The sequence below is a fragment of the Neopsephotus bourkii genome, unplaced genomic scaffold (genome assembly GCF_033783945.1).
Source record: "Neopsephotus bourkii isolate Nb327-2 ecotype Australia unplaced genomic scaffold, CSIRO-AGI_Nbou_v1 NB_1760, whole genome shotgun sequence".
Lineage (NCBI taxonomy): Eukaryota > Metazoa > Chordata > Aves > Psittaciformes > Psittacidae > Neopsephotus > Neopsephotus bourkii.
In genome coordinates this window covers 9,183,689-9,208,172 of record NW_026902234.1, presented here as the reverse complement: position 1 = coordinate 9,208,172, position 24,484 = coordinate 9,183,689, and the positions used below count along the sequence as shown (strand labels likewise).

Sequence of the window (24,484 nt, the reverse complement as noted above, 5' to 3'; positions counted from 1 at the left end):
TTTTTTTACCTACTGCAAAGTAAGCAAGTGAAATGGGTTGTATCTTCAGAAGCTAAGTAAAAACAAAAACCGTGTTCATGTATGCCTGCCTCTTCCCTTCACTCTAGCTCCCAAACAGCCTGCATGCTTTTGCAGCAGCTTTTCCTGTATATTTCTGTTAATAGAACAAGATAAAATTCCTGACTTTGTGTATGGTTGGAGGAAGGGTTTAGAGGAAGTTAGCCAGTTCAGGCAAATCGGATGTGCTAAAAAGTATTAAACTGAATTTTGGTTCTGTTAAAAGATTTTCAGTTAGTAACTCATGTATGCATCTTAGCAGTTGCATTTTTGAAATATTGTAAAGAAGCTCTACTCTTCTTATTTTTATTTTCCCTGCACAGGATCTCAGTAAAAGCCCTAAAACCATGAAAAAGCTGCTTCCAAAACGCAAGCCAGAACGGAAGCCATCAGATGAAGAGTTTGCACTGAGAAAAAGTAAGAGACATTTGAACAAATCTCTAAATAATACAAAGGCTGGAATCAACATCAGTTTAAATTCTGTGAAAGTTAGACTTAAGAGTGTAAGCAAGCTATATGGTTTCCTCTCTCCTGTCAGGGGAGAGCAGGTAGGTATCCCTAGAGGGTGGTTTGTTTTATTCATTTTAGGTGCTTATGTCACGATGCCATTAGTGGCTTTCTAGAGCTCTACTGTTGACTAAAGTGGATGCATACTTGTGAGGTGCCTGTTTCCTTTTGTCACAGAGGAAGGTGAGGTTCACTATAGAGCCATGTTAAGTTCAGTAAGGCAAACCTGTCTTTTAATACTGTAAACAACAACTTGCAGATACTGTCCTATTCTTGCAGAATACTTAGTAGCTATGTTTGTAAATTGATTCCAGTAGGAGCTTCTGCTGTGCTGGGTTTGAAAGGCTGGGTATTGCTGTTGGTTCGAAGACTAGTTGCTTCCATGGTCACTCTTTCTAAGATCCAACAGTCTGCTCTAATCTAGAAATAAGGTCATTTGCAAGTGTCTGTGTCTAAATAAATTGCAGAGCTTTAGTCTCTAACTAAAGCTAACCCTAACCCTTGAAATATGAAGAAAACACTGAACTGAAAGAGACTGATGAATGTATAGAAAAACAGAAGGGTCAAAATCTGGACATTGAGATATTTTGGGGTGGAGGGAAGATTACTGTTATCAAGCAAATGCAGTATTCTCTTAGTTGTCAGTGTCACTTTAATTCTTCTGTAGAAATTTGTGTGAATGAATAATACAATCAGTTGTATCAATGAAAGACAGGGCATTTTAAGATGAAGGCCCACTTCATTTACTGCAACTTTTGTTTGTGTTTGTCCTTTGCTCATGGGCTTTTTAAGATAGTGACTGTGCCTTGAGTGTTCAGTGCATTAAGTTACCATCACCATTGTCTCTTACTGGGTTATGTAGGGTTGGAGAGAAGCTTTTCCTCAGGGTACTGCTGGTTTGTTGAAGGTGGAGGTCCTTCTGAGTGTGCTGTGAATTTCATATGGCAAAGGTTAAGGTGAATAGAACGATCCTGTGTTCATGATGTGTAACTGATGTTCAGGATATTTTACCCTTACAGGAAGGTATCTGTTTAGGAAAAATCAAAGTTCTGTCGTTCAGCATCTTTTCAGATGTTGTAGGATAGAGATTCAGGAGTTGTAAGGACAGAGGTAAAGATGTCAATCTTCAGATTTAGGAATTATTAAAGAACACTTTTTGAGAGTGGATAAGAATTCTTTTTTGGGGGGGGAAGGAGAGAAGCCTGTAGCTTGCAAATACGTTGTTTTACTTCTGATTAACACCAGCATTTTGTACATAGGAGATAACTTTCAGTAAAAGGGATTCTTGATGTCTTTAAGTCAGTGTTACTTAAGGAAATACTTAGTAATTCTTGGTATTCATATTTTTCCCCCCTTGTGTCAGTAATTAGAAACTTCTATGTTAGTGTTCTTTCAACCTTTTCCAGCTTGTGGAGTTGTAAAAGTTTTCCACTGAGGAACTTCTGTTGAACTTAAAGCTTATTGATAGGTAGTTTTGGATTTTACCACTTAACTTCTCTGGAAGCCCAGGGATTTATGGTCTGTTCTGAGAACTGCTGTGACAAATTAGCATTACAACAGCCAAAGCAAATAAGGTATTTCAACTGAGTGTCCTCCCAATACTAATTTCAGAAGTGAAATATTTGTCCTGCTACTGTAATAATATGGTGCTGTATTCTAACCACAATAAAATCCTTGAAAGAGATATAGCCTGCATTTTGGAGTACTTGCATCCTGTAACTGTAGAAAAACTGTGTCGGGTTCATACAGTTTCTTCAACAGCTTGTCAGTTAATCCTGACAAATCTTTGGACAGTTGGCTTTGTTCTGCTGATAATAAATTAGAAAAACTAGCAGAATGCATTGGGTAACAAAAAAATACTGCTGCATTTTTATGTTGGAGGCAGTTCAAATTGCTGCAGCAGAAAGTCTTAAAAGCCTAGTTTTTTGGTGGAGGAAAACAGGAAAAATGCTTTTAAAGCAACAAATCATCTTGTCTTACACAAACTCCTGGTTCCATCTAAACTAAAGGTAGTGGTACCTCTACATTTCAGTTTGATTAGAATTTCACCCAGTTGGAAGTGAAGAATTTGACAGCATTTTCACTGAATTCCATAAGGAGATGGTGTGCTGCGGAGCCCTACCTTTAGAAAAATTTTGCCATGTTAAGCTTTAATGGTAATTTTTTTTTTATTTGCAGTAGTGCTGTTTCTACTTTGAAGTCTGAAGTTTAATTATTGCACTTTTCACAGATAAACTTATGTAGTGATATCTTTCCTACTGCACACTGGACTGAAACTGTACTGATGTATTATGCTGTTAATTCTGAGGTTAATTTTCAGTAATGTGCTGTGGAAAGAGGTAAATCTAATACATAAACAAACCCTAGAAGTTTTCAAGACTTCTGTGAATTAACATCCTGTCCCTTGATTTATTTGATTGAATAATAAATACGCATATAATAACCAGAGTATACAGTTTTCTTCATTTTAATGACTGTTTGTTTTACAACCAGAGTCAACATGCTTCAAAACATGTTCTGTGCAACTTCAGATACTCAAGAGTTTTGTGAATGTGTGGATAATTACTCTGGCTTGGGTTGTTTTTGTTTTTCTTTCGTTTTTTTTTTTTCCCAAGCATTTCAGGATAGTATTTAATCTTTTTAATCAGGATAGTATTTAATCTTTTTAAGCTTTTGTTTTTGCTCATTGAAGTTTGATTTTTAAAATGGAATGATTAAGAGAATTTTAAAGGGTTTGAACTTTGAACTCAAAAGAAAAGTAGTGATTTATAAAGGCTTTTCTGTATTGAGAAACATAACAATGTTTAAAATTCTATTTTTCCCACTGATTCTAGGTACAGCTGCTTTAGAAGAAGATGCTCAAATTCTTAAAGTCATTGAAGCATATTGCACAAGTGCCAAAACACGTCAAACACTAAATTCAAGTAAGTTAGAAAATACTGAAATGGACTCTGTTTCTGGCTTAACAGTGCCAAGTGTTTAATATTGGATGTCAAGGACCATGGCTAGAGACTGTAATTCTGTTTTTAAAAAGCAAAGCAACAAAACCAAATAAACCAAAAGCGACTTCTTGCCATGGTTTAAAATTGCACAAAGCCATCACAGATTAACGAGAGGTGTCTGATCTGACAGTTAATCAGTATGCTTTTTGATAAATTTAAGAAGCTGGTAAGTAGAGAGGAGGAATGAAGAAGTAGTAATAATTTTGGAGGACTGTATTTTTGTCTTTTGTTCAACACAAACTTTTGCAATGGAAAAGTAACCTAGAACTATAAAAATTACTTTCTCTTACTGCCACTAGTTGTTTTTTTTTAGTATTAATTACAAATTTTAATCCCATCTCATAATTTCAGGAAAAATTGTTCTTAGATCTGTGTGTTGCTTAAAGCCATTTTTAGTTTCTCAGATCAATACCTAGCTTATTGAAAACGTGCCTCTGGGGTCCTACTTCATTTAATCCAAATCAAGGTTGCCATGTGGAGTTCCTCTGTATTGTAAGTAAAACACTGCGCAGAGCAGGGGAGTCCACCAGCATGTGTTCCCTTTACACAAGGAAGGAGAAAATGCTGTTGCGTTTGTTGCGATCTGCACAGTTTTTGCATTATTGAAAACCAGTTTAATTTGGGGATCCTTGGAACACAGTATAATGATCCTGAAGTACTTGGCTGGCTTTGCTTTTAGGAACTGCAAGAGTGGACATTATAACTTACTCCTTTACCACTAAAGCAGTTTAAATTTGCAGTATTAATCACTGTTGCTGCTGCCCGCTGTGCTCTGTGCCCATTTTGCTTCCAAGCAGAAGCACTTCATGCCGACAATTGAGAAGTCTCAATGCAATTGCAAACTGAGTTCATGGATTTTCCTAATATGTGTTCATTTGCTATTATCACCTTGAAAAAATCCAGCTATTTCATATGTAATTAACAATGGGAATATGGCCCTTTTATTTGGCTATACAAACTTGAAATAACAGGAAAAACCTTTTAATTTTTCTGTTTTGATGAACTTTAGGTCTCAAGGTGATAAAATCAGCTACAAGTACATCAATTTTTTTAAATACTAATCTATTTTGTGGCTCTACATTCATTACAGTAGTGTGTTTAATTGGATAAAAGGGAATGAATATGTTCAAAATTCTGAAGCTATACTGTTGTTCCAAATGAAATTAAATGAAATGATTGCTGTTTAAATGTCTTGACTGAGATCTGTTATTTCCAAGGATAATGTGACAACAAATGGTTGGGAACACATTTGCACTTGCACGATAGTGTGTGTGTGTGCAGATATAAAATGGATATGTTCTTTTTTTTGCTTTTTTGCCTATTTTCCTGTCTATGTATATTTAAGAAATATACATAGTGCTGTGGGTATCATTGCATACATCAGAAGTCAGCAGCTTTTATTTGCTCTTAGTTGCAGCAAGGTTTTTTTATTATTGATAAGCACACAGCTGCTTTGTTTGGAAAGACTAATGCTGTCATCTAAGACTTTAGATTTCAGAAGATCCATTTGTAGGCTGGAATTGGAAGTGGGGGAAAAACCTCCTCATGCTGGAATTGCTTCTTTGGGAGCAGGAGTCAGTGTAGAAGAATAAAATGAGAGTTGCCTGTCATCTGTGAAGTATGCCCCTTTTTTTTTCCCTTTTTTTTTTTTTTTTTACAAACTCCTTTCATCCCTTTGTGTTAATATTCTGCCTGTCCCTTACAGCACTCATTTGGCAATTCTCCTACCAGCATTTAATCCAAAGCCCAAAAGGTACTGCTTTTGGCAGTGTCAGTTCAGCAGAGTTACAGCACCAGCGCAAACTGGTAGGGAGCAGGGCAACTTTTTTCAGTTGCTTCTGTGGGGAAGATGGGGGATTTAATTTGGGGAGACAGATAAAAATTAAAGAACATAGTTTCACTTTCTCCTGCTTCTTGTATACTGATACTATTTTGCACTTCCGCTCCAAATGAAATCTTTTTGCAATATCTTGTGTATGTGGCTTCTAGCATGGTCACTTACATGGGCCTTGAATATTGCCAAACTCTTAAAACCAGAAAAATGCAATCCTCAGCTATCTTTGACCAGCTACCTTAGACATCTTTAACTGGGGAAATAGATTCAGACAGAGGCATTAGGAAGATGTGAGGGACTGGATGGACCAGGCTGTATTGCTGTTAGCCTCTTGGCCCTGTTTTTCTGAGTTAATTTGCTACATGTTTGAACAGATAACAAGGGCTACAGGCACAGAAAAGTTGTACTTTGACAGTCCTCTTATTGGGTGCAAGATGTTGCTGCTGATTTAGAAAGTCAGCAGCCCTGCTCTGCATGAGAACCTTTGCTTTTTCCCTTGCATTTTCCTCTTTACAGTGGTGACACAAGCATTCTGTGGCTGTGTTGTGAGCTGGTGGGGAAATGACCTGCTTGAAAGAGCATCTTTTGTAGGGTTAGTTTTCATATGAAGCACTTCCCCAGCCTGACTCACCAGGCAGCTGTACAAGTGATTGTGTCATTGCAAGGGAGAGAAAGGATGGAGATAGAGATGTGTGACGGGGAGAGGGTTGCTGCTTTTCACATCAGCGCTGGATCATGCTGGCTTAATGTGTTTATTGCTCTGTACCCAGTCAAATCACCCAGATCAGCACTGACTCTGTACTTCAAAGGAACCGAACTTCCTTTTCTAAAAAATCTACTTTGATACAAGATTTTGGTTATTCAAAATTCTCTTACTATATTGTAACAGTTCAAACATTATGCTAAGTGTAATTTATACCTAAAGCCCAAACAAATTATAAAAAAAAAAGAAAAAAGAAAAAAGAACAAACTTTGCCTTTTTAACAATATTTTCTCTTTTCCTTCTCTTCCCATCACCTTTTTGCTTTTATTTCATGTGTTTGGTTGTGGCTATTCCTTACGTTCTCCTCCTCATCCCACCTCTGCCTATCCACATCCACCATTTCATTTCACCTATACATCCTTAGCATGGCAAGGCACTGACCTGATGCATAATCACGTCTTGGCTGATGATGACCAATCAAGTCTAGACTCCTTGGGTCGTCGCAGTAGTCTTTCTCGTTTGGAGCCTTCAGACCTCTCAGAAGACTCTGACTATGACAGTATATGGACAGCCCATAGTTACAGAATGGGGTCTACATCTCGTAAGAGCTGTTGCTCATATATCTCTCACCAGAACTAATGCACTTCTGAGCTTTTTCTTAACAAATGCTTGTTGTATCACAGCCTGCTTTTCTTAGATGTTTTCTTGCTGTTCCTTGTCTCTTTAATGTGATATTTTAACAACTTCTGAGGGAGCTTCTGAAACTTCAGTTATACCTGGTGGAAGGCTCTATTGCCAATTCAAAACACGTACAAAAAGGTCATTCTAAAAAGTGTATATATCCTGTTAAGGATGACATTTCTTGAGGGCTTTTTTAACTGACAGATGTTAATTTGTAGCTCTGAATGGTCTTTTTTTTTTTTTTCCTTTTTTTCTTTTGACTTGGTCAGTGTAGCAACAGGTCCTTTCTTTTCTTTTGGATACAGCACGTTTTTGTATTTTGTACTGAAACCATACTGGTTTGTGAGCTGAGTGCCAGCGATATGGAAATGCCTTAGCAGTAGTAGTTGGGTTTTCTACATATTACTAACAAAATACAAAGCTGGTAGAGTAAGAAAAATGCAGCTTAAAAATATGCAGTACAAGATCTGTAAAATCATTCAGATATTCACTTATTTGGCCCATTTGTTTGGAAGAGAATTTGCTAATCCATAAAAAAAAAATATCTGTTTTTATACTGCTGTCTTTTCCTCATTGCTTAAACGTTTATATGAAGGACCGCACTGCTCTCCCCCACCCCAGTCTCTGGCAGTTGTCATGAAAACCCAGCAGTCCATGCTCATTACATGCAGTGTTTTGATAATCTCATGTTACCTATGGTCATACTGTCACTTTACTGTATGCAGTAGTGTGGCAGAAAACAGGGTCTAGATGTTTACTTGCCTGTTAAAATACACAGCTGTCAACTCTCAATTGACCATTCTTCTTGAAAAGACGAGATGAAAGTGGTTCCCCTGATGGAGGCTCGAGTGTTCAGCAACTGAAACTCTAGGTACAACTACAATCATGTTGGCTTGTTTGAAGTTCTGAATAATAGAATGCTTGGCTTTTGGTTGCACTGTTTGGAGCATGTCCGTGACAGATTTTATTGTGTCTTGTAACTTCTCTCACAAGCAGGTTTGTTTGCAGCAGCAGCTCTTCACTTACAGCAGTGTTGGCTTTTCAGAGAACTTTGACATGCTGTGCACAGCTGAAGGGTCTCAAACCTGCACCTAGGTCACTGCTGGTGTGAAGTGTGTGTGTTCCTTCTTATAGATAACATAATTGGCATCAAAACAAAAATGATGTGGTTTTTTAAGTCGTTTTTTAAGTCTTTTTTTAGCATTAGGGAAAAGCATGTGATTGAAAGACAGAAAGTTCTCATTTTCATCAGGGTTCTCCAGTGCAAGTCCTTTACCCCTTTTCAAGTAAGCATGTTATCCAGTGTTGAGGTATGGACAAGTTCAGAATAATCATGATGCAGTTAACTGCCACCTGGCAACTTGATCACACTGTTTAAAAAGTAATCTATGCCTTTCTGCAGGTTACAAGATCAGAAAGTTAGCAATTGCTAGACATGCATGATTCCAGAAGGTGGTCAGTGTGGAGAAGCTATTTCAAAGCAGTTCACATCTGCATACCCGCATTCCGTCTTGTTTGGTCACCTGCTTTATCCTCTCTCACTGTTGTTGGCTTTCAAAAATGTGATTAACACAAGCAGCAGTGCTTACCGAGGAGGGTTTTCAGGGGTACGTTTTCCTGCTACACATATAGTAACGTAATGACCAGGAACGTGTGTATGTTGAGATTTTTCAAAGTGGAGGAGTGTTGCTTAGAGAAATGAGATAAGTACGTGTGCTCCATACCATTCCACGGCACATTTGTAACCCACTTCACTCTCCTCTTCCTTTCAGTCAGTTTTTGGTTATTTTTTTTAACACATATAGAAAGTATGGATCATTCTTTTTTCCTGTTCCTTAAGCTGTGGTGTTCTAGTTGAAGAATGTTTTTTGCATTGGATAAACAATAATTCTTTTATATCTGTTTCATGTTATATAGTGTAAATATAAGTTTGTAATACAGTTGTTGCACTTGAACTTTCCTTATCACACAGAATGTGTTGTTATCCAGATCGAAGATTTTATTGAATTTCTATGCACCAAAGCTTTGACAGTTTACCACCATTAATTATTGTAGCATTTAAGTCATTAACTAATACCATAATTAGGATTCCTCATATTTTGTATCCTCATATTAACATCACCACACATTTAAAATCATTCTTTGTCTTCAGTGTTACAGACCATAAGCTATTGTGAACTGATCCAGGAGTATACAAAATGCTTTTAAAAAGAATAAAAAAGGCACTAAAAAATATATCAAAAAACAAATGTGGAAATGGTGGTATTCAGTCCAAAGGTTCAGTGTTTCTATTTTTGTGGAACTTTAGTCATGGTAATAATAGTACCTTATGTTTATGCAATTCTGTAAATTATATGTGTACAGTTACAAATACACTGGAAGGATGGAGAATCTGAATTGGAAGGTAGGTTGAAGCCATTGTCAGCCCCTCTTCACATGGTTTATGCAGTGTTTCCATAAATTAGTATTTGCCATAAATTGAAACCAACCAATATTAATTGGGTGTTTTGCGTAATCTTGCCAAAACACAGTAATGTGTATATAGTGACGTAAAACATAGAAAGAATAATATATATTGTGCATTTCACTTGTGAATGGGAGAAGCCATCTTAGTAGGTGACTGCCTTTTGAAAATACAAAATGGATGTATATCTGAATGTTGCATTGTACTGTACAGTATGCATATTGTTTGTGGTTGCATATCTCAATTAAGTGTTTTGTTTTATATAAAAAGGACATCTGTTATGTACAGTTGAAATAAATTTTGTATTTGCTAGACTGTGACTTTAATATTCAGTTATTACACAGGGGGAAAGGACAGCGTAACTTGTAACTTAACACTTCTTCTTCCATGCTTCTTTTCTCTCCCTCCCTTCTTCCTGGAGGAATCAAATGCTGAAGTGAAAGCTTTTTTGACATAAGTTTGTAATGTTTGTTTACTGTAGTTGACAACTATAGGAAACTGAATGTAATGTGAAGTATGTATCCTTCTGTGTCTTCTTTTTCTTTTCCTTTCATTAAATAACAATTCAGAGATGTTGCCATCTATAGAATATTCTTCTGTTGCCTCCCTCTCCCCTTAATTGGTTTAATTTCTTTTTCATTTTTTTAATTGGTGTATTTTTGGTAAAGGCATGGGCTGAACTATTGAAAAAATCTCAAATCTACTTCTGTAGGTTCTGTTACTAGAGAGAAACTTTATAAATGTGATCTTGGTTTCTCTAACCTCATGTGCTTTGAAGATTTCGTGTTACAATATGTTTCTCTTTAAAACAGGTGTTATCTTTAGTGTTTATACATAAAAGATGGCACATATGTGAGTGAATTTAAAGAAAATGATAACCTAACATACTAAAATGCTTACATCGGGGAAAATGAAGTAATCTGCTTCTACTAAAAAGTCATAGCATTTTTTTGGTCATGACTGCAGCAACTCTAGTTTTAGCCCTACAGCCCTGTGGCTGGATTTTTTTTTTTTTCTTTTTGTTTAGTGAAATATAGGAAGTTTTTAGTGGGATAGCGCTTTCCAAATGTTGTCCTAAAAATATCCCACTTCTTCAGGTGGCGTCTGTCTTTCAACCTCTTCATTCTGTTCTTCTGATGAGCACTTACATAAGGAGTTGTATATGCTTCAGTCCAAATTAATTATTATTTTACTTGTCAAAACATGTTGCTGTAGACTGCACAGATCTGTCATTTCAGTCATGTCTGGTTTTTTCCTGTTTGTGTATAGCTATTAGTTAATAAAGCAAGGAAACAAACAAAAACCCAAACAACTTCATGCCCAAACCTTTTTTTGCTACTCCCAAGAATTTGCAGACAACGGTGGATTTTACACAGTGAATTTAAGTTTAGCCTGATGGTTGGATTCTGATTTGGTTTCATTTGTACAAAGATACAAAAGTGGCTCGCTCCCTTTTGACTTTGGCAGATCTGTAGCCAGAAGGATTTTTTTTTTCCCAATATTTCAGTCTCAATGCATATGGATTCTGGGAGCACCATTTTTAGGATTCTTCATCGTAGGACTTCATCAAAGAGTCATTGAGAAAGAGAAGGTTAATTTGACATTTCTGCTCATCTACTTTAACTTCTTTAATATAATTAATGCAATGAAATGCAAAGGTTTAAATTACAAGTAATTGGGTTTTTTTTTTGGCTTTTTTTGTCTAACACTTGCTTCTCCAGGAAATTTACATGTTCGTACATACCAGTGGCTAATGGTAGATCTGTGCACTTGTGTACGCATATGTATGTTTTTCAGTGGCAAGTCAGATTTTTGTCTTTGAAGCTCAAGCAAATAATTTCAAAGAGCTTCTTAGCTTATGAAGAGAGCCTAGTAAAGTGAAAGCCAGAATTGTGCATTTACAAGTACTGTTTCTAATTTTTGACCTTTATTGTGCCTTGTTCCCCTCCTAACCTCTCCTAATCACGAGTAAGGAATGAAAAAATGAAGAAAACAGCAATACTTAAAAGCTGTGCAACAGAATCACTGGCAATGGCCACAGATTGTGCCATGCATTTCTTTAAGTTAACCAGCATCACCATACATCTAACTTCCATAGCTTGAATTAGGACCCTCACAGTTGCTGGAAGAATGTAAACTCTTTGTGAAAGTACCTCAGTTAAGCATTTTCCATAAGGCCGGCTGGAGGAAGGAGCCCTATTCTGGATTGACTGGCTTTTCACTGAGGCCCTGAGGTTAGCTGCTTTAAGAAGGCGATATGAATAGCCACCTACATTTTACTCTTGGCTTAAATGGTTCCTGGACAGACAAGGTCTTTGAACATAGGTAGAGACTTAATATCTGGTTAAAGCAAAAAGGTATCTGAATGTCATCCCCCTTTTCATCCTGCTTCCCTCCTGTCTGGTGTGTTAAGATCTGTGCAAAACTTCTGAACTCTCTTTACATGTGTCTGCTTAATGCTTCAGAACAAGGGACCAGATGGATTACCAGTACAGCTCCTTCTGAAGCCTGGCTTCTGTCTGCAACAGCACGGCACCATATCAGCCATTTCTCTTAAGATGTCACATTCTCTTTGGAGGAGAGTGATTAAAAGCTGGGGTTGTGCAGTTAGTCACTGAGAACCTCTGCGGCATTCAACCTGATCTTTAGTTTCTTCCCACTGGGAAGAAACTCCTCCTTCCCTGCAGGGCTAGGAGTTATGTTCCACTGATTCCAGACAGATAGAAAGTGAGCTTCTGTCATGAAGTCTTTCAGCCACCTAAATATCCGAGCAGGTTTCAGCTTTTTTTTTTTTTTTTCTAGAAATGCTCAGAATTGCTTGCTGGCTTGGCTGATGGATTAGTCTGGGAAGATCTGGACACTGGAAACTAAAAGCAGGGGGCTGTTACTCACAGGCCTGTTCTGGTATCTCAGGTGTTGAATTGCATTACGCAGTGGGTGTTGCTAAGGTCTTTAGCCCTGGTCTGAATGGCAGATGGGCTGTGCTATTATTTGTTTTACTTTGGAGGCTAAATTTGCTAAACCAGTAATTTAAGGTATGGTGTTGGCAAAAAGCATTGTAGTTCTTCATTCTCCATTCTAGGATTGGGAGGTAGTAATATTGAAACCTTTATTTTCTTGATGGAATCTAACTGATGGAAACTTGCTTGAATCTTGATCATAGTGGTCAGTTGTTTTGCCATAAATACGCACCAGACTTCTAAAACAGTGGGACCATTTTTCAAATACCATGGATTTAGGAGTTCCCCATTGAAAAGTTGTGGCTATTTACTCAGCCTTAACTTTTGTCTGCTAATTTTTGAAGCAATCGTCTGGGTTTGGCAAACATCTTCTCTCATCCACCTTAATTCTCCCAATACCCTACAAGAAAAGGAAAAGGAAGCAAAATTAAGCCCTGTTTTGTACAGCTTTTGGAGGTCTTTTTTTTTTTTTTTTAACAAGTACTTTTGGTTGTATTTTCTCAGTGTGATTGAGGGCCAGGGTTGCTGGAGGTCAATTCAAATGTTGTCTGTTGGCCGGTTTGATTTGGAATGAGAGAATGGTGACTCGGAATAAAATTCAGCATGAAACTTGAACGCTTAGGAATGAGGAATGGCAGGTAGAGCAAACTGAAGTAACTTCTGATTCTTCTGTCCTACTTCATAAAAACGTGGAATACATCTCAAGGAGGTGCCTAGGATTATTTAAGTTGCAGGAACTTTCCTTCCATCCTGTTAGTATAACTCTGTGTGAAATACCCACTGTGCTAGAACACAACACGCCCCATGTCATAAAGCTGTAGCTTGTAAACTTTTCAGGAGAGAGATGGTCACATAGAGAATAGACATAAAGAGCCAGGTATTAAGAACCAGGTGAAGACACAAAGTATGGTTTAGGGAATATTGCTGAGTGCCAGTTATGAGGTGACTCTCAGATTTCCTTGTAGAGAGATAATTGTCAGAAAATGTGTCTTAAAAAAAAAAAAAAAAGGAAAAACATCTGGTGTAACTGATACAGAAAAGCAGGGAAGTCGCTTCCTACCCATCTAATGACAGGGTCCTTTGTTGCAGAATAGATGGGCTGTGGGTTTGTACCTTTGATACTTAGCAAGTGCTGTGAGGTTTGAGGGAAAAAATCCACAACAAACAAAAAACCCCACCAAAACTCATAAAAAGCAAACTAAGATAAAAGAAGCGAGAGGAGGTGAATAAGGACAAGGTGTAAGAGCAGTGAGGGTTCTGAGAAAAAAGTTGTATGACTGAGGGTATTGGAGCAATGAAGGTGAGAGTGAAACTTGTGATATCCTGAATTCCACAATAGTTAATGTTTCGTGGCACAGGAAGGTCAGTGTTCACAGCAGCAGTTTTGCATTGTGTGTGTACATGTGCTTTGTGGTCGGTCTCCTTCTATGTATAATGTTGGTGAACACTGTTTCTAATGAAACTGCATTTTATGTCTCAGTAGTACTAAGTGTTGGCTTAGTGCTATGCTGTACATATGGGAAGATGCGCTGGTGTAGACATCTCTCTTACATGCATGTGTGTATATAACTCTACAGCTGAGACTTTTTTTTAAAGCTGTCTGCTCCCTGCTGTTTTTGTTTCACAAGGACCTATGTTACTCTGACCACGCAAAGACGTTTGAACGCAGCTCTATACAGTGCTAAACATAATATGCAGCTCGATTTGGTTGAAGGGAGCCATGAGTGAGAAACTTGTGGCAGTTCTCTCGCTTTGGTCAGCGTCTCCGTCAGCACATGCTGGGCTGAGTTCCTCCTTGTTGCTACAAAGACCCAAAATGGTAGCCGCTGCTGCCAACTCACTCCTGAAATAACATTTAGCTGGGTGTTGTGTGTTACCTTCCAGGCTAATAAAGCAGAACGGTGACCAGTTAACTGAAACAAACATAAGACAACTTTTCATGATTAGAGATTGACAAGTGCAAACAGGGAAATGTCCTTGAGCTCTATACAGAGATCGGGTGTGCTTGTTTTATAGGTTGTTCCTAGAAAATAAGTGGGAGTGGAAGGGTATTAACCTTTAAAATATTTCTTCATTCTATAAGATGAACAGCTTTCAAGGACAAGATTCTGTTCTCAAATCTGCACTTGCTGCTATTCCATAAAATTTTGACCATGTCATACTGATATGTTAGATCTTTACTGCCAGCTTAAGGAAACAGTTTCCTTCATTAAAGTATGTTCGTTGTTGTTTGCTGAAATAGCTGAAATAGCTTAACACATATTATTAAACTACAGTCCCTACAAGCCCACTGTTCAGAACTCCAGATTGCAGCTGTTAGGGAAGTTAGTACTTTTCAGTGAGCTTGATTTCTTTCATTTTTTGTGTGTTTAGGTTATGGTTTTTATCATGAAGCATAAAAACCCAAGCAAACAAAACGCCACAAAGCAGCTGTTCCACAAGAGCTAAATAATTTCTCCTGACAGGCGTGTACCCTGTAGTACCTAGTTATCAGTTCAGACTGTACTAGACTTTAGACATTCCTGGTTAATGAAGATTCATCACAATGAACTGGTAGGCAAGTGTACCTTGCTCGTTAAAACTGATATCTTTGTTAAAATATGCAAGAATTTTAATACCTTATCTGCCGTGCTTCAATTCTGAACAAATACTTAGCAATTTACTTACAGATCTTCCTTAAAAAAAAGCTTGTGATTTGTTGCAGCCTAATTAAATAACATTTCTAGACTACATACTTCATGTATGTATGAATCTCTGCACATCTCTGAGCTGTAGATTTTTCTATTCAGAGCTACTTTCTTAGATTCTATATGTTTTATCTTGATCTTATAAATTGTAGTTAGCGTGGAAAATGTTTTGAAGAGGTTGGAATGTTTTGAGGTTTTGTCAAACCATTAATTGCTTTTAAAAGCATTAAATACGAAGTATGTATTGCACCGGGTAGGAATTTATAATAGGACTAAAAGGCTATTTGTAAGTGTATGTGTATGTATATGTGTGCACACACACACAAGTGTGTTGTTCATAGTGTTTCAGGGAAGGGGTTTTAACTTTTTGTTCCTTACATCACTATCATTTGATACCACAGTTCTGCTCCTTACTGATAGAGTAACTGGTTGAGAGTGGAATTACTTCTTGGATTTGTATCAGTGTGAGATCAGAATCTGTCCTTGGGGCTTGAATTGCTATTACTTAAGCATACCTATCTCTTTGAGTCAGCTGTGGTGGGTATTTCTACTGATAATTGAATGGTGCACTGTTTGTTGACCAGTGTAGCTTGCCCATCAGTGACAGATGATGACAGTAGCAGCAGCGGAATAGGAATGTCAGACAATTTGTTGTTGTTGCAAGGCTGTGGTTTCAAATGTAAAAAAATGTGTTGGTAACTTGTGTATGTGGAGGGAAGGGGAAAATGGAAAGTGATACACCTTGGTCATGTAGGTGTATCATGCAGTGTATGAAATAATCATCTTTAAAATGCCCCAGCAGTATTTGTGAGTTGCTCATTATGTAATTTATTTTTACAACAGGTTCCCGTAAAGAATCAGCTCCTCAAGTCCTGCTTCCAGAAGAAGAAAAAATTATTGTAGAAGAAACTAAAAGTAATGGTCAGACTGTTATAGAAGAGAAGTAAGAGAACATTTAATGAATGGTGGATTAAACTAATAAACTTTGCACTTTTCTTCCTCCTCCCATCTCCCATTATACTAGTGTGTGTATGGTATATTTGTTGTAGGGAACAGAGTGTTTTGGAGTATGCTGCCAGTCTTTTAAGTGCGGTTGGCCTTAAGTTCTTGTAGTCTGGTTTCTTTTTATGTACTATGCAGCTCATTCCTTTTGTGCCAGTAAGTGATACATTTCATTTGTAAATAATTTTTCCAAATGCTGTTGGATTTCAATATTAAGATGGTGTCATCTAGTTAGCATATGGCATCATTCTAATTTTTGGGGGTAAGTTTTCTGTTGAAAATGAAATGCAGTTCCTTTACAGAAAGCTGTAATTCAGAAACCAGTATAGGTCCATATGTGCTTGAGAGGTATATCTTGTCACAAGCTGGTAACAGGCCATTATCTTCCTGAATATAAATCAGGATAAGAGATCTTTTTTTTAACACAAGTTTAAAATCGGCTGTTAGCTGAGGGGTTTTTAATGCATTTCATTTCAGTAGTTTTGTCTGATAATAGATTTAAATTTATATTTCTGAAAATTGTTATAACAGATCATCCTCTTTTTTTTTTTCCATTTTAGAAGCCTTGTTGACACAGTATATGCATTAAAGGATGAAGTACAGGAGTTAAGACAGGTTGGTAACTTGCTACAATTATAGCAACAGGGAGAATGGAAAGATGTAAGGCTTATTATAAAAATAAATACGGCTTTTAAGTTGATTGACAAGAATGAACTTGAATTTTGGACTAGATTCATGTTTAAAAGTAAAACATACCAATTTGACAATTTGACAAAAAGTACCCTTTATTGTAGCTGTTACCAGTTCTTGGAGCAGCAACCTTTGAGAATAGCATCAAGTGTCCTCTCTCTGAGGTGACTTACTAAGCTCAGTTTCATTTATGCTTGGCTGTTACAGCTTGTGAAATGTTGAAAGTGTTAAGCAAATTCAGATCTGCTGTATCACCAGCAAAATAAGCTCATAGAGAAATAGCATTTGCTCTAAAATGTATCTTTTCAGTAATACAAATGTCTGGATCTGTTTAGGTCTTTCAGTAACCTGAACACTTCCTACAAATCAGTTCTTAAAACCTCTGATTTCCAGAGATGAGAGTCCTTTTCAGTGTCTTACCACATGGCCTTTTTTAAATGAAACCTTCAGGTTAGTGTAGGGTGATGCTTTGTCACATGGGGAAATTATGGAGGATCTCACCCGAGTTGCTGGTATGGAAGCTGTAGCTGATGTTTTAAGTTTGTTTTAAGTACCCAAATTAGGTGTTTAAAAATTATCTTTTTCTTGTCAGGTCACACAAACTGTTCAAACCATATTAATGCTGCTTATAATGTATAGGCTAAAAGGTGCTGAATTATCCTCACTTTCCAATGCATGAATTTGCTAACTGACCTTAACAGCTCTGACTTAGGAAGATGGATAAGTTCTCCTGTGTTAATGTAAAATAGATTTGTATTCAGATTACTCTAGGTTTTTGGCTATAAACATGAATCTAATTTCTTTGCCCATCTGTAAGCGTGCCCACTGTTTCTAAGGACATTGTGCGTGTTCCTTGAAATAGTACAGTTGATGTCTTGAATACCTAAATTCTGCTGTTTTCAACATGTAAAGCATGTATAGCCCAGGTTTAATGCACATTTGAGTCTTTTAAAAATACTATTCATGCAGTACAAGCAGCAATAATAACCCACTGACATTCTTGTGGCCTAGTTGCGTTTGCACAGGAGATAAATATGCTGCCTCTCTGGGGCCCCACCAATCTCAGTGTGACTGTAAACAAAAAGTCACCTTGTCCTGACCCTCAAGCAGCAGCTCTCTTTTTCTGGTGTCTTTCCAAATAGATGGTGTCTTCAGAATCTCACATCTTTCAAAGCCAAAACCCATTAAAGCCTTAGTTAATTTATCAGGAATATCAGCTTTGAGGCAGTTATTAGTCTTTTGCTGTTACGTTGCTAATTGGAGAAGTGGCAGAAAAAAATCTGCGATCTGGGAAGGTCCCGAGTGACCAAGGGCTTTACGGATAAAGGCTCTCTGGGAGTACATAGTGCACTGGTTGTGTGCAGGCAAAGTGGGATCCCTCCCGTTGCAGCTTCTGTAGGTTATTAATAGCTGTTGCTCCACAGGCACTACACTTGAATAGTGCAGTGCTGAACTGGTGCTGAATAAATCATAAATGAAAAGAAATTAAGCCTGTACCCACGAGAAAAGCAAGAAGTTTGAGTTTCTCAATAGACTTTAGGAGGGAATGGAGTTAATGAAGTGGCTGCTGTTGATCTAGAAATGTCTGTAAATGACAGCTGATAGGAGTTCAGTGGGATCTCTGGATTGCAGATGTGTGCTTGTTAACAACCCATCTTGTTTTCTTGGGGCCTTAATATAGTGTAGTCTTGCCATCTGGTTGCTTCCTTACTGCTACCAGCATCACCTTGGCCTGTGCAGGATTAAACAATGTAAGCATTAGTGTGGTTTGGTCAGTGACATCCTTATGGTTCTGTTGTTCAGGGTATTTCAGTATTACCCAGTGGCATTAAATACTGAGAACTGACTTGTTAGTATACATGTGGAGTGGTTGTGGTGGTTGCTGAAATTCTGGCTCCTCTTAGACTGCTGGTAGTCATCTCCCTCGTTTAAAATTGAGTCACAAAATACTTCCCAGAGAACATAATGGTTTTCAAGATAATTCTTCAACTGTTCACTTTCCTAATGAAGCAAGTTAATTTGCATTAAGTTTTAAGAAGCTTTTTCTGGGTTTGTGAAACTAGTTATAATCACAGGAGGTTCTCAGAGGGGATATTTATTCTCCTAATTGCTTCATTTCCCTTGTCCATTAACAACAAATATATTCTACTCTTCATTGATCACATTTGAGTAAAAGAATTCAAGATTATTGGCCATCTGTTACTAGCACCTGCATTATAAAGGACCCCTAAGTATAAACAGAAAGTAGCTCAGTTTCCATTTGATGGTTTTAGTTGTGTTAAGTAACTCTGTGTAACTTAACGAATTTTTAACCAAAGGCTTTGGTTTTGAACAGCTAATAGCAGTCTTACTGAGAAGAGCCTTCAGAATTTGTAATTGACAGTGTATGTGTGGTCAGAAAACAGCTGTTGAGAACCAGCCAAAACCAGACCAGTAATATTTCTGTTCTGTTAAACAGGATAACAAGAAGATGAAGAAATCATTAGAAGAAGAACAAAGAGCTCGCAAGGACTTGGAGAAACTTGTCAGAAAAGTTCTAAAGAACATGAATGATCCATCTTGGGATGAAACCAACTTATAACTATTTTTTTTCCTTTTTCCTTCTTCCCTCTCTCCCCTCCCCCCCCTTTTCCTTTCTATTGGAAGACCAGTTGTAAAGCTGAGCTGGAAGCCTTCTGACATTAGTCAGTGTTGCATCAAGAGCACTACAAAACAGGATTTAACTGGATCTAGTGATTTCTTGCTCTGAACATAAGAAACAGTCAAGCCATTTACTGAAGCAATCTGTACTTTTAAGTGTGGAGACCGTGGATCCTGAACTCTACTAAATTTGTTTGCATCTAAATTACCTCATTTTGCAGAAAGTGCAGCACCTGACTAAAAGTCCATGTTTTTCAGTGGCTTTTTAATTAAATATATATTTTTCTTGTAAATATCTGTAATTTTGAATGCATATGTGATTGATGTATCAAGGCGGATGTGTTGGGGTTGTGGTTTGTTTTTTTTTTCCTCTTGTTACTATAATGGTCACAAGTGTTAGAAGTGATGGCAGTACTCTCTTACCTAAGAAAGGTCAGAGTTCTTTGTGGGTAATTATGGATTTGTTCCAAATTACCCACTGATCACACATGCAAATTTAAAGCCCTATTTTTCCTGTTGACCACTGTATTTAAATCCTTCACTGTTATTTATGTCTGTGCATACATTTTTAAAGGGTTTACAGTTCTTTAAGAACAGTATTAAAATACAGAAAATTGTTTATTGACAGTAAAACCATTTTTAACACAACTAATGGCCATAATCTGTGTTCACGTACACTTGTTTGGACTAATCTGTTGTGCTTTGGCCACCGAAGACTGATGTACTTGCCTGCTTTTTATGACTGTGATTTTTAGGTGTTTATGTACTACATTTTCTATTGTTGTGCTTAAACATACAGCTGGCTGATAATTTAATAGATCATACAGTTTGTTAAAGCAAGAAAAAATCAATCTAATCCCGAATTTTGTGAATAAATTGTTGCTATTTATATTTAACAGTCACAATTAAATTGTAGCTAACCTTTGTGCACAAGACACATGGGCTAGGCCAAACTTCATTCAAAGCTTTGATTTTATACCACTATGTAAGACTCTCTGGAATTCCCAGACTGTGGAAGCAGTCATTTTTTCCCCACCTTTGTTTCCTCGGCATGTTGCTGGTTTCTGTCTTACCAGGATTTAAATGGAAACAAATCTGGAAATAAGATATTTTTTTATCATACTGTAATTCTTAATTTGCACTGGTGACAGATTTGAAAATACATAAATGAAAATTTATTCCCTAGTCTGATAGGTGCAATTACTGCAATCCTTTCTTGTATTTAAAATAGGAGATGCTACCATCACTGCTTCCATTGGAGCACTTAAAGTACTAATCCCTTTAAAGCTCATTGTATGTGTTTCACCAATTTCAGCAAACTTTGGATTAAACTCCAGATGGTGCAATTTTCTAAGGGGCTTTTGTTCAGTTGACAGTCAGAAGTGCAGGTATGGCACAGACCTGAGTCACACTTTTTTGTCATCCTGAGTTTCTAGTGCCCTTTAATTCCTGTGAAGTTTAATGCTCAGACTTGAGCAAATGTTTGTAGGAACTTTAATGAGTTGGAGCCAGGATGTTTAGGGTGGTAAGAATTGTCATGCACATTGTGAGTCTCATGAAAAATCTATTTTTAAAAGCTGTCCACTTTTCTCAGCCAAGAACAGCTTTTTTTAAGTAGGAAAGAATGTCAGTGATTACATACTCGAGAAACAATTCTGTGGAATGGATGCTAAACTATCTGAATAGACAATTAGTTTCTGTTTTAAAAGCCGAATATATTCCTAGGTATTTTGTGTTCCCACAATTTAAAAACGTCCTCCTCTAATTCTGAAGGAGGAGACTAGATAAGAAAACTAAAAATCTCTGCAGTATCAGTTACATACGTTCACAGAACTTTAAAGTTGGGAAGATTCTTGGTACCAAAGTCTTTTTTCTGTTGTTTGCAGTTGCGTGAAAATGTGGACTGACGTTCATATTTATCTTCATATTTAGAAGATACTCTTACTAAAAGCTAAGTTATATTAAACCTTGCAAATTCGTGCCATCTTGTCTAAATTCAAGTTTGGGAATGCCCATATAATTCTAGTTTTCTAACATTTTTATTTTCTGACATTTGGGCTGTTTTTCAAAGCAAATTCTGATTTTTCAGTTGTGCACGTGCATTGCAGAGGAAGAAGTAAAAAAGGAAAACATTAATCTTAGCAGTTTTTAGCGAATTTAAACTCAGGAACAGCTTCCATTGTAACAGTTTGTTTGACATTATACTATGAAGAGTGGCGTTGCTATGTAAATCTGCTGACTCTTAGTACCTGTGATTATTAAGATTTCTGACAGTAGCCCTATACTGACATCTGATGAACATGCCTTAAACACTGGGATTAAGCAGTTGGTGAATACAGCCCGGGTTTTAGGGACTGATCTTATTCAAGGTGGATTGTGATGACTGATTTTTACCAAAAAGAAAAGGAAAAAGGAAAACCACCTAATCCTGTAGGTAGCTTTTGCCTCTAGTGCGGAGAACAAGCTTCAGGCTTTTGGGAACCAGGGAGTATCTGGACTTCTTTTCTTGGACAATTTGTTATACTGTATATAGATTGTAAATTTCATCATGGACCTTCTGAATTGTTGCAAACTTTATATAAGCATGGATAAATGGGGCACTGTTTATTTAACCTATTAAAGGGTTATTTCTTTGCTCTCATCATTTAGGGATGAGGAGATGAAGCCATTTCTTATCCTATAGATGTGAAGCACTTTCAGTTCTGAACTGTCTAAAATGTAGCATAACATTTCTCTGTACTTACTGATGTATGTGTCGTGTTTGTCTCACCATGTCATGACATCTTAAAGACTGAACAGCTGCCTTTGTACAAACCTCTTAATGCCATTTAGGGAATTTTAGAGTGTCTGTTTACGGTATTTGTGGAGAGCTCAAGGTTAGGTTAGATGTCACAGTAATATCCTGGTATCGACTACTAAAGTGTTTATGCTACACTGTTGTAATTAAACCATGATTTTTTTCCCCTATCCTATGAAGTGTTACATTTCATCTAATATGTGGGCTCTGAGGTTAAGAAGGAAAATTGCCTTTTTTTTTTTTTTTTTGTCCTTTCATACAGGTAACCTCTGTATTTAATAGCTGTTACAACATCCTGAAAGGGCTTTTTCATCGTCTTTTATATAGCCAAATGATGCCAGAAAACAAAACAAAGTAAGGGTTGATTCGTGAGGTGAGGAGGAGGATCTTGACTATCTTGCACTGAGGAATTTCCACTTTTCGTTGGGAACCTGACCTGACAGGGTAATTCAAGAGATGGAGGAGATCAAAGTCAGAAGATAATGAAAGGGAAGGAAGCCAGAAACACGAGAAAATCAAATTGCTGCATAAATCAAGTAAAATATTTGTCTGTGTGCATGTTCTATTTGAATAGGCCTAAAGTTTGTGATAAGTGTGTATCATAGGTGCTATGACTGCTGCCCAGGGGAGCCAATCCCAGTAACCGACCATCTCCTTGGTTAAGAACCTTTTCCTAATGTCCTGTCAGATGTTGTATGTAGCCCTGGTGAGATTGCCCAGACTGTTTAGTGTATTGCTCAGGCTTTGTTAGGCATGTCTTGCCTGTCAAGCAGCCTATGTTTGCTGTAGACATAGAGGAGCAATACAGAAGTAGCATGTTTTTACAGTGTTTTTCCAGCAGGGGACTGTGTTAGCTTCTGCTTTGTCAGAAACTACTCACGGTTTCCCTGAATTTATTAATATTTGTACTTTTATAGGCTTTTATAACTGACTGGAGTTGGCTTTTTGTATGTTTTGGAGCTGCTTTTCAAGCTCCAGAACATACAGTCTATTACAAACTTTTTGTCGTGTTGAGCAAAGGTAGACAGTCACATTTGAAAGTGTTCACACAGCATCTGACCTAGCCACATGTATGGGATTTGTATGGGTTTGGGGTTTTTTTGTTTTGTTTTTTTTTACTACTTCCCTGTGTCTTGGGTGACCTGGCAGCACCTGTATATTCAGCATCACGAGGGCTCTTTCAGCACAGTGCAATGGGGAGGTAACACAGGGTCAGGTTTATTGTGAGGTGAAACTAAGCAACGACTTCGCTTTAGTGGTATCTAGCTCTTTTAATCTCAGGCCTTAGTCTAAGGCAGACAATTGCAGAGGAACTTGAGAAACATCACTGCTGCAGGGACCAGTATTGCCAGTTCCCACAAGAAGTCTTCAGTCTGAGATTGAGTTGAGAAAACACTAGGATAGTGCAATGCATGTTCCATCCACTGCACTCTTTCAATACTATCAGCTTTAACAAGCATGATTTCTGCTGGAAATTTTAAGATACAGGGCTGTTTTACCTGTGCTGGGAAGGGGAGAGAGCAACGTGCCCTTTCCTCATGGCAGAGGGGGAATGTGGTGACAGCCTTGGACTTGAAGCAAAGCATTTAAAAATACAGGTTCAGGAAAGCGACCCTGCTTTTTTATTCCATAATAACAGAAAGGTAAAGATGGTATGTGAGACAGCCAGCAGATACATGGAACCACATCTGAACACTGAGGCAGAAAGCATTCTGAAGTTTTGGTAGCTAGGGCAAGGTCACTTTCCTGCACCTCTACTGACCAACACCCCCAGGTCCTTTTCCATGGGGCAGCTTTCTGGCCGCTCTTCCCCAAGCCTGTAGTGTTGCCATGGGGTTGTTGTGACCCAAGTGCAGGACCATTGTCCTCAGCATTGGTTCTGCTTGCACAGCCTCGTAGCTGTCCTACAAGGGCACTACGAAGGTGAGGTAGGCATAAAGGAGGTGAACCCTGCTGTGCATTGCCTCGCTGCTGCAGTGAATCCTGACACATGGATTGCAGGATATGATGGGCTCTTGGGCATGTTTTATGTTAGTGTAAAGGGTTACCCATTCCTATCCTATAGTGCTGGTGAGGGACCACTACCTGGAGAAGTAGATAGTTTATTTGAGGAAACAAAATGCATTATCTGAACATGGAGTTCTTAGACATGGGCTGCCATGTCTCACTCTGTAACTCTGTGCAGTTTTGATTCTGAGATATGGCAGTTCACAGACAAGTGTGTCACGAAGAACACATCCCATCTTGCACCTCACCTGCTGAATCAAAGGGCTGGAGGTGAGCTTTACAGGTGTTGCAAGGGAAGAACATTCTTCAGTTTTGGGTGGCTGGATGTGAATGCATAGACAACACATCTTGAGTTGTTGAGAGTAACCCTACTCATAGAAGGAAAAGAAGGAAAAGGTGACTATAATGACCAGATTTACTTGTTATTATTCTGGGAAAGTAATAAAAAACTGA

The 24,484-nt window shown here is 37.7% G+C and overlaps 1 protein-coding gene across 6 annotated transcripts in view; it reads left to right on the top strand.

Annotated features, from left to right (window-relative positions):
• Nucleotides 1-22,194, top strand: part of ARHGEF7 (Rho guanine nucleotide exchange factor 7) — a 123,152-nt gene extending 100,958 nt beyond the window's left edge. For 4 of the 6 annotated variants that reach the window (XM_061377752.1, XM_061377757.1, XM_061377755.1 and 1 more), the window contains 6 exons: nucleotides 381-474; nucleotides 3,399-3,488; nucleotides 6,528-6,704; nucleotides 15,739-15,838; nucleotides 16,458-16,512; nucleotides 19,046-22,194. In XM_061377752.1, the coding sequence (XP_061233736.1) occupies nucleotides 381-474; nucleotides 3,399-3,488; nucleotides 6,528-6,704; nucleotides 15,739-15,838; nucleotides 16,458-16,512; nucleotides 19,046-19,168 (639 nt within the window). In that variant the 3' untranslated portion in view covers nucleotides 19,169-22,194. Of the gene's footprint in view, nucleotides 1-380; nucleotides 475-3,398; nucleotides 3,489-6,527; nucleotides 6,705-7,562; nucleotides 8,984-15,738; nucleotides 15,839-16,457; nucleotides 16,513-19,045 lie in introns of those variants that run through there. The other 2 variants (XM_061377753.1, XM_061377754.1) reach the window with 2 other exon arrangements.
• The last annotated feature ends 2,290 nt before the right edge of the window (nucleotides 22,195-24,484 follow it).